This window comes from Perca fluviatilis, chromosome 20 (assembly GCF_010015445.1).
Source record: "Perca fluviatilis chromosome 20, GENO_Pfluv_1.0, whole genome shotgun sequence".
NCBI classification, from domain to species: Eukaryota; Metazoa; Chordata; class Actinopteri; order Perciformes; family Percidae; genus Perca; species Perca fluviatilis.
In genome coordinates, this window is record NC_053131.1 from 34,453,776 (window position 1) to 34,463,775 (window position 10,000).

The 10,000-nt window shown below is 39.2% G+C and overlaps 2 protein-coding genes across 2 annotated transcripts in view; one reads left to right on the top strand and one right to left on the bottom strand.

Moving 5' to 3' along the window:
- Positions 1–1,246: 1,246 nt before the first annotated feature.
- Positions 1,247–8,518, bottom strand: haus2 (HAUS augmin like complex subunit 2). The gene is made up of 6 exons (XM_039786571.1): positions 8,404–8,518; positions 6,613–6,699; positions 5,340–5,438; positions 4,427–4,496; positions 3,582–3,714; positions 1,247–1,419 (listed from the first exon to the last, which is right to left on the bottom strand). Exons 2-6 carry the CDS (start codon positions 6,697–6,699, stop codon positions 1,287–1,289), a joined length of 522 nt encoding a protein of 173 aa, XP_039642505.1. The 5' UTR covers positions 8,404–8,518; the 3' UTR covers positions 1,247–1,286.
- A 1,284-nt stretch (positions 8,519–9,802) lies between these two features.
- Positions 9,803–10,000, top strand: part of lrrc57 (leucine rich repeat containing 57) — a 9,942-nt gene continuing 9,744 nt past the window's right edge. Inside the window, exon 1 of the mRNA XM_039786572.1 lies at positions 9,803–9,941. The gene's annotated coding sequence lies outside the window, so the exon portion shown is untranslated. The remainder of the gene's footprint in view (positions 9,942–10,000) is intronic.

Consider the following 10,000-nt stretch of genomic DNA (forward strand, 5'->3'; position numbering starts at 1 on the left):
TGGGTCTGAGAAATAAAGCCTTCCTGTCTTCCATTACTTTAAAACAGACGATAAAGCAGGGGACCAATCAGGACAGAGCGTTAGCAATGCTAAGACTGTGGCTAAACTACATTTCTGGTCTGCGTGTGTGTCTCTGTATGTGTAGTAGTGTTTGTCTATTGATGTCTCTGATATTGATGATGATGATGATGATAGTTTGATGATGGATCTCTGTTATTGATATTGTGTAATGTCTGTTGTGTGTCTCTGTGTAATGATGATATTATTGTGTATGCATGTGTGTGTGTGTCTGTTTGATGATGATGATGTGTGTGTCTCTCTGTGTGTGTATGTATGTGTTATTGATGTGTGTGTCTCTGTATATGTGTGTGTGTGTGTGTATGTATGCGTAGTAGTGGTATTGTCTGTTTGTGTGTGTGTGTGTTTCTGTGTGTGTGTGTGTATGTGTGTTTGTGTGTGTGGTATTGTGTGTGTGTTTGTGTGTCTCTGTATGTATGTGTCTGTGTTTGTGATGATAGATCTCTGTGTGTGTGTGTGTGTGTATGGCATGTCTGTGTGTGTGTCCTGTATGGCATGTGTGTGTGTATGTATGCATGTGTGTGTGTGTGTATGTATGTGTGTGTGTGTGTGTGTGTCTCTATATATATATTAGTAGTAGTAATATGTGTGTATGTATCTAAAATATTGTTGTACATCTCTGTTTGTGTGTGTGTCTCTGTGTGTGTGTCTGTGTGTTGTGTGTGTGTCTCTGTGTGTGTGTGTGTGTGTTTGTGTGTGTGTCTCTGTGTGTGTGTGTGTGTGTGTGTGTGTGTGTGTGTGTGTGTGTGTGTGTGTGTGTGTGTGTGTGTGTGTGTGTGTGTGTGTGTGTGTGTCTCTCTGTTCTTGTTTAACTATATTCGTGGGGTCCAACAACCGGGAGTCCAGTATACTTGTGGGGTCCCGACAGCTTTTTGGGACCAAAATGCTGGACCCCACAACTTTAAAGGGCCGATTGAGGGTTAAGACTTGGTTTTAGGATTAGGGATAGAATTAGGTTATGGTTAAGGTTAGGATAAGGGGCTAAGGAATGCATTATGTCAATGACGGGTCCCCACAAAGATAGTGCCACAAACCTGTATGTCTCTGTGTGTGTGTGTGTGTGTGTGTGTGTGTGTGTGTGTGTCTCCCTTGTGTGTGTGTGTGTGTGTGTGTGTGTGTGTGTGTGTGTGTGTCTGTGTGTGTGTGTGTGTGTGTGTGTGTGTGTGTGTGTGTGTCTCTGTGTGTGTGTGTGAGTGTGTGAGATATAACTACTGTAGAGCTGTGTGACTGACCAGCTGAGCGAGGCGGTCTCTGGCGGTGGAGCAGCAGTGGACCGAGTCCATCTTCTCCTCCAGAGTCTCGATGAAGTCCAGCAGCAGCGTCACCACGTCCACCACGAACCTGACACACAGAAACCCAAACACGTAACAAATAGAGATGCACCGATTACAACTTTCTAGGCCGATACCGATTTTAGCCGATTCCGATTTCATATTTTCTAACCACTTTACAGCACCCACAAATATGTATTTTCTATCTTTTCTTCAATAGAACATGAGTTGACCAGATAATGGATCACTATATAATAGATCTATATAAATGACTCCTGGTGTGGGACATCCACACACATTTAAAGAGCAACGCTAGAACCATTTCCTTCTTCTCACATCTAATATCCCACTACAGAGAGATGTGGTTCTGGTTCTTGGTGTGGTCCCTCCACGCCCTGCTGTCTCCCTGCAGGTGTTCATAATGTAAACTTGTTATCTTCTGCGTGCGTGCATCCTTGAGAACTGTAACTCGTAGAACTTCTGTTGTCAGTTAATTGTAGCGTTGACCGCCATGAAATCACCATATACAGTACAGGCCAAAAGTTTGGACACACCTTCTCATTCAATGCGTTTCCTTTTTATTTTCATGACTATTTACATTGTAGATTCTCACTGAAGGCATCAAAACTATGAATGAACACATATGGAATTATGTACTTAACAAAAAAGTGTGAAATAACTGAAAACATGTCTTATATTTTAGATTCTTCAAAGTAGCCACCCTTTGCTTTTTGATAACTCTGCAAACCCTTGGTGTTCTCTCAATGAGCTTCATGAGGTAGTCACCTGAAATGGTTTTACCTTCACAGGTGTGCTTTGTCAGGGTTCATTAGTGGAAGTTTTTCCCTTATTAATAAAAAAAAGGTGAAGGTAAAACCATTTCAGGTGACTACCTCATGAAGCTCATTGAGAGAACACCAAGGGTTTGCAGAGTTATCAAAAAAAGCAAAGGGTGGCTACTTTGAAGAATCTAAAATATAAGACATGTTTTCAGTTATTTCACACTTTTTTGTTAAGTACATAATTCCATATGTGTTCATTCATAGTTTTGATGCCTTCAGTGAGAATCTACAATGTAAATAGTCATGAAAATAAAAAGGAAACGCACTTTATGTCAGACTGACCTGCAGCTCGCTGCAGTTCTGATCAGGCTGATGTTTGTTCACATGTTCATTTTGGTTTTTATCAGTTATTTGACGCTATAACAACCAGCCGAAACATCCTGATTGACAGGGGGCGGGACTAGGATACTGCTGCAAAATATTGCAACCTTTTTCTAAAAAACAGTAAGTGCAGCCCGATGGCCCCGGGGTAAGCTAAACGCCACATCGGGCGAGTAAAAGGAACAACCCACTCAGCGCCCGTTCAGGCGTCATTTGATGTGAATGTGCCGTTAGCCAATCAAGATCTGAGTTGGCGCTCGATGCTTTTTTTTCACATTTTTGGCTCTTTTTTATTTTAAAGTTGTTGTTTTGTTGTATTTTTAGGTCTTTTTTCACATTTTTTCCCCAAAACTTTGGTGTTTTTCCTTGGGGGGGGGCCAGTCAAAAATTATTTCGGGCAAGTAGAATTTCTTTTTTTTTCTTGCTAAAAAGTTAAAGTGAAAAAAAGCCAGTAAAATGCTCCAACTTTTTGGTAAAAATGTTCTTGTGTTCTTTTTTTTTCTCATAATATTCTAACTTTTTCCCCAACTTTATTTATAGTAATATCCTTTTTTTTCTTAAAATATTCCATCTTTAAAAAAAAAAAAAAAAAAAATATCTGACTTTTATTCTTGTAATATTCCAAGTTTTTTCAAAATAAAAGCAGCGAAGGCAAACAACCGCAAAGTGACTGTAGTTGGAAGTATTTTTGTGAATTATATTTTCTTTCTGAAGACGTTTGCAGGCAGCGATAGAAACCCGGCATGATTGACAGCTGGGATCGACTCCCGATTGGCCGGACGGCTGTGTGGGCGGGACTTCAACACCGCCGCAAAATATATATTTTTTTAGTTCTGTAAAAATATTAAGACTTTTTTCTCTCGTAATATTCAAAACGAATTTCCAACTTTATTTCTTGTAATATCCCGACCTTTTTTCAGAAAATTTTCCATCTTTAAAAAAATGTTTTCCAAATTTTTCCAAAATAAAAAGAAGCCGAGGACGAGGCAACCGCAAGGCCGTAGTTGCAGCTGAACGTGTTTTGGTGAATGAAATGGTCTTCTTTCTTTCTGAAGCGGTAGAAGGTTACCTGTGCAGGTGTGCCGGGACCGGCAGGTTAGTGCGTCCCAGCGGCCTCATCAGCCTCTGCCTCAGACTGCTCTGGTCCTTCAGGACGTCCTGCAGGTGACAGCAGAACACCTGGAGCATCTGGAACCTCCGAGCTGTCTCACACACACACACACACACACACACACACACACACACACACACACACACACACACACACACACACACAACACATACTCTTTACTCACAGATCTCCTTTAGTCCCTTTGGAATTTCTTTAGTATTTTATATTATTTGTGGACAATATTATTTACAACTCTGATTGTGTGTGTGTGTATGTGTGTGTGTGTGTGTGTCTGTGTCTCTGATTGTTTTGTGTGTATGTGTGTCTGATTGTGTGTGTGTGTGTGTGTGTGTGGGTCTGTGTCTCTGATTGTGTGTGTGTGTGTCTGTGTCTCTGATTGTTTGTGTGTGTATGTGTGTCTGATTGTGTGTGTGTGTGTGTGTGTGTGTGTGTTGTGTGCCTCTGATTGTGTGTGTGTGTGTCTCTGATTGTGTGTGTCTCTGATTGTGTGTGTGTGTGTCTCTGATTGTGTGTGTGTGTGTGTGTGTGTCTCTGATTGTGTGTGTGTGTGTGTGTGTGTGTATGTGTGTGTGTGTGTGTGTGTGTGTGTGTGTGTCTCTGATTGTGTGTGTGTGTGTGTGTGTGTGTGTGTGTGTGTCTCTTGATTGTGTGTGTGTGTGTGTGTGTGTGTGTCTCTGATTGTGTGTGTGTGTGTGTGTGTGTGTGTGTGTGTCTCTGATTGTGTGTGTGTGTGTGTGTGTGTGTGTCTCTGATTGTGTGTGTGTGTGAACAGAAACACTCACTGAGGTAGAAAGTGTGCGAGACGTCGGCGCTCTTCTTCTCTTGCTGCAGCAGCTCCACCTCCAGCTGCAGCTGCAGCAACGACAACGTTAACACAACAACAACAACAACAACAACAACAACAACAACAACAACATGGCATATCTATCTTTAATCACAGAAATATATCAAATCATCCTTAAATTTAGATTCAGTTCATCAAGATAATCCAGAAAATGTGACATTTTTAATGGATAAACATTCACTAAACTATAAACCTTTGATTTTTTTTATAGTTTAGTAAATGTTTATCCACAATCACAATTTGATTTTCAATGAAGCCAGAACATTAATTTACTTACGTTTTGAAAACAACAGAAAAACAAGGCAGAAAAGAAGGCAAAAACAAGGCGGAAAAGAGGGTGAAAAGAAGGCCATAACATTGATTTACATGTCTTAATGTCCCATATTTGTATTAATATTTATTGCCGTAAAAGAATGCAAAAAGAGGGCAGAAAACAAGGCAAAAAGAGGTTTGTGTCCATAAATAAAAAAATAATAATAATTTTCTAAATGGCTGTAACTCCGTTATTATTATTATTATTATTATTATTATTATTATTATTAGTAATTAAAGACTACCCAGAATTACAAGAGTTGTCTTTAATAAAACTAATACGAAGAGGATACCAGACGAGCTGTAGAGTGGAATATATAAAATATAAAACATCATCATGTTGAGGCAACTCTGAACCAATCAGCTGTTAGAGCAGCTGAGAGGCGGGCGTTTCCCAGCATGCCCCTGGGTCCGCCTGGGTCTTACAGTCACTGCACTGCCTGCGTCTCAAGTCTGACACAAATCTACCCAGCATGCAACAAGCCTAATGACTTTTCCAGGCGCTCAGATAAACAGGATGTGATGTCAGACTGAGGTACCTGGTCCAGCTGTCTCTGCGTTCTGATTCGCTGTTCAGCCTCGTGCAGGTGAGCAGAGAAGGCGGGGCTTAGGCTGGAGGAGGCGGAGTCTATTTCCTCCTGAGGACAGGTAGAGACACAACATTTAGTTTTTATTTGATCTCTTGAAGTTGTATTAATTAATTAATTATTTATAAATATTCTACTTCATTTAAAGTACTATTACTTTGAGGAACTTTTACTTAAGTACAAGTTATCTCATTTAAAATGTACTCTGAGTAAAAGTAAGTTAGTTAAGTTGAGAGAGGGAGGGAGGGGGAGGAAATTTGGAGGTCTCAACTCCCCCCAATGTTGAATCCAAAGTTACACAACAACCTTAGAGAGCTTTTTTATTTAACTCCGTAACAGATGTGATTTAAAATGTATCAAAGTACAAAACTTCAAACCAAACATACTGAAGTAAAAGTTAAATTACATATTTTTTAAGTAACGCGAGCAATTGTAATTTTTTACTTTCCACATCTGGTTTTATGTTTGTATTGCTAGAAGTGTATCAAGTTTTATTTTTGCAGATTAATACTCATGTTTGGGCTGTTTTTGGTGCTGGCTGAGCGTTACTGAGCAGCCTCCAGCTGAGCTTGAAGACGTAGATGTGACGTGAGCAACCTGTCTGAAAGTGTGAAGTCTTCTGGTAGCTGTGCCGAGAGAAATCTCAATCATTCCCAATCTTCCAGAGACGGAGAGCGTAGGTATATGTAAGGAGATAACATAGGCACAGGCTAATTACTGATCACTAACATGCTAGTTAACATTAGTCATTAAACCTAAACAGATAATGGAAGTCCAAACTGCCTGTGAGCTTCTCCTGTACTATACGGTAATTCCTCTACTGTGTGACAGTAAGTTCGTGGGTTTAACCCAATCGTTAGCCTATTGTTATAAAAAGCGTCTGCTACGGAGCCATAACGTGAGCTACAAGGTAATGGAGCCTTTTATACATTGTGTCGGTTTCTTTAGAAATAAACAACGGACAAATAGAGTCTTTAAACTCTTCAGATGTAAAGTTATTCTCTGTCAAAGTGACGTCAGAATGAATGGGAGTCAATGGGATGCTAACGGGAGGTGATGGCTCGGTAGCATCAAAATGGCGCCATAGGAGGTTCGAGTTGTGAAGTGAAGCTAACCCCCTTGGTTCAGTGTTTGGGCTGCGTTCCTACCTGTAAGAGGCTTCAGTTTCTCTGACACAAAGCCAGATTTTCTGTGAAAGAAGAAATGAAAACCAGAACTGTTTTACCTGAGACAGAGCTCCTCTGGAGACACACCGGGCCAACAGGCTGGCAGCCGGAGTCACCGTGAACGGAGACGAGTCCAAACGATGCATCTGAAAACACACAGGAATAAAAACAAGTAAAAGAAGCTGAAACACAGAAACAGAAATGAGCCGTAACCTTCTGAAACAAGGATAGAAAACATGGAGCTATTGGAGGACGGTAAAAAGAAAGACTGTTAATGATTTTTACTGCTTTCTGACACTCTTATGACTCCGTACAGGTGAGTTTACTCAGTTTATTCGGAGGTTTTTGTCAACAAACTTTTCTTTTCTATTGTTAGGTCACCCAAAAAAACAACTGGGCCTCAATCTGTAGCTTATGTTAGGGAGGAAGACAGAAAGAGAAAAAAACAGACAGACAGGTAGAGAGAGAGACAGAAAAACAGACCGAGAGAGAGAGACAGAGAGGTAGAGAGAGTGACAGACAGACAGGTAGAGTGTGAGACAGACAGAGAGGTATAGAGAGAGACAGACAGACAGGTAGAGAGTGAGACAGAAAAACAGACCGAGAGAGAGAGACAGAGAGGTAGAGAGAGTGACAGACAGACAGGTAGAGTGTGAGACAGACAGAGAGGTATAGAGAGAGACAGACAGACAGACAGGTAGAGAGTGAGACAGAGAGGTATAGAGAGAGACAGAAAAACAGAGACGGGTAGAGAGTGAGACAGACAGGTAGAGAGAGAGACAGACAGGTAGAGAGAGTTATAGAGAGAGACAGAAAAACAGACAAGTAGAGAATGAGGGACAGAAACACAGACAGGTAGCGAGTGAGACAGAGGTAGACAGACAGACAGACAAACAGACAGGTAGAGAGTGAGACAGACAGGTAGGGAGAGGTATAGAGAGAGACAGAAAAACAGACAGGTAGAGAGTGAGGAACAGAAACACAGACAGGTAGCGAGTGAGACAGAGGTAGAGAGACAGACAGACAGACAGACAGACGGGTAGAGAGTGAGACTACCAGACAGACAAACGGATACACCGTCATGTTTATTTCCTTAGTCTTTTACAGATAGTCTGTTATGACACCCTTATAACTCCATACAGTTAAGCCTAAGTGACACAAAGCATGCACATACGGGTGAACCTACTCTGTGTATTCGGATGTTTTTGTCAATGATCGTCTCTTACAATGTTAACTTTAGTTAACCAAAAAACAACTGGGCCTCCATCTGTAGCGTATGTTAAGGAAGACGACTCCAATAACATGAAAACAGTTGACCTGTGTTGTACTTTACATACGCCGAACTGAAGACTGTTTCATAAAGACTTATAATCCCGATGTCTTTTCTTCTAATACATCTCTGTGTCAAAACGGAATACAATATAACTTTAAACTGACTAAGTTTTAAACGCAGTTTGGCAGCGCTGCCAGCGAGAGAACGCCTGTCCCCTGAAAACAACCAGTAAAAGTGGCGTTTCTACAAAATTCTGGGCCTCAATCTGTAGCGTATGTTAAGGAAGACGACTCCAATAACATGAAAACAGTTGACCTGTGTTGTACTTTACATACGCCGAACTGAAGAGTGTTTCATAAAGACTTATAATACTGCTGTGTTTTCTTCTAATACATCTCTGTGTCAAAACGGAATACAATATAACTTTAAACGGACTACGTTTTAAACGCGGTTTGGCAACGCTGCCAAACAACCAGTAAAAGTGGCGTTTCTACGGCAACACTGAGTCCGTTTAGCCGATAAGAAGCTTAACACAGAACCATGAACGGTTTAATAACAGTTTAGAGTTTCTTCTCACCGTTTATACAACTTAGTTCTCCGTTGCCAAATTTCAACAACGGCTCCAACTGAACCCGCGCAGCGATTCGTCTTCTTCTTTAAAGGTTTAAGGGCGGCTGTTGGGTCGCATTACTGCCCCCTGCTGGCGGCAGTCAACTCCTACAGTTAGGAGGAATTTATGTATAACATTAATATATATAATATAAATATATATATATTTATATATGTTTTAACCCTGTGTTTCTCTCTGGTCAAATTTGACCCGTTCAAAGGTTTTTTTATATCAGAAATATGGGTTTCTTTCAACCAAATTGCCCAAAATAACATGGATGCATGCATGTATGTTGAATCAAGATACAACATTGTTTGCAGGTAAAATTAATTGGTAAATTTTTTTTTTAATGCTTTCAAAACAGCATCCTGACCAAACTTTGACATGTCCCAGTCTCAGCATCCACTGATCTTAATTAGACAAAATACTTCATAATTTCTGCTTTTTTTTTCCCAACTCAAAAAGTAGATATAATGTCATATAAATTAGGTTTTATTGATCATTAATTAAAAAGAGTTGAGAAAAGTGACAAAATAATTAGGGGGGGGGGGGATGCAACAAAATACGTTGGAAAAAGTGACAAAAAATGAGAATTACATCAAAATTGTGTAGCTTATTGGCATGCTTTTATTCTATCAAAAAAGTCCACAAAAGAAAACTAAATAATTCAGAAAGTGACAAAAACTTCTGAATCTGAATGATTTTAGAGATTTTTGTCAACTTTGTTATGTAAGGGACTTTTTTCTCTAAATATTATGGTTCATTTGTTTTATTAGTTTTTATTTTGTCTTATTTTCAAACCTGTAAAAATATGAATAATTAAACCAAAAATTTGAACCCTTAAAACTTCTTATCTGATCGTGTTTAATACTCCTAAAAAAATTCACTTTATTTATTTATTAATCAATTTAAGAGCTTTTGTCTAACTCTTTCACGTAAGTGTATTTCATTCTTTTATTTCTGTTTTAAAATTGTTTCCTTTTTATATTATTTTTGTATTTATTTTATTTATATTTATTTATTATTATATTATTAGTTTTTATTTTTTGGGCTTTTTTTCATATATGTGTATTGACAAATTATTATTTATTTGTTTCCTTTATATATATATATATATATATATATATATATATATTTTAATTATTATTATATATGTTGAGATATATGTTATATGTATGTTATATATATATGATATATGTTGTATATTATGTATGAGAGGGTGTAGATCACTCTCCAGATCAGTGAGAGGCGCTGTAAACCGCCTGGAACCGGTTTTCCAACCGCCAATTAAAATCAAAAGAAGAAATGACGTATACGCTCTACGCTGTTCCCATTGGCTCCTCATATACAGTCTGTGATTGGCTCACACAGCTGCGGTCTATGGTCCCACAGCAGTGAAGCAGGGCGTCTCTGCTCTCTCATTTACACACTTTTTCTTCTATTAAAACAGTGTTTTAAACATTTGGACCGACGCTAACGGCTCCGTTTTAAATGTTCGCTTTCATGTAAGTAAAACAAACGGCTGGTTTACGGTTTGTTGAGCAGTTTTTGTGACGTACGTGCA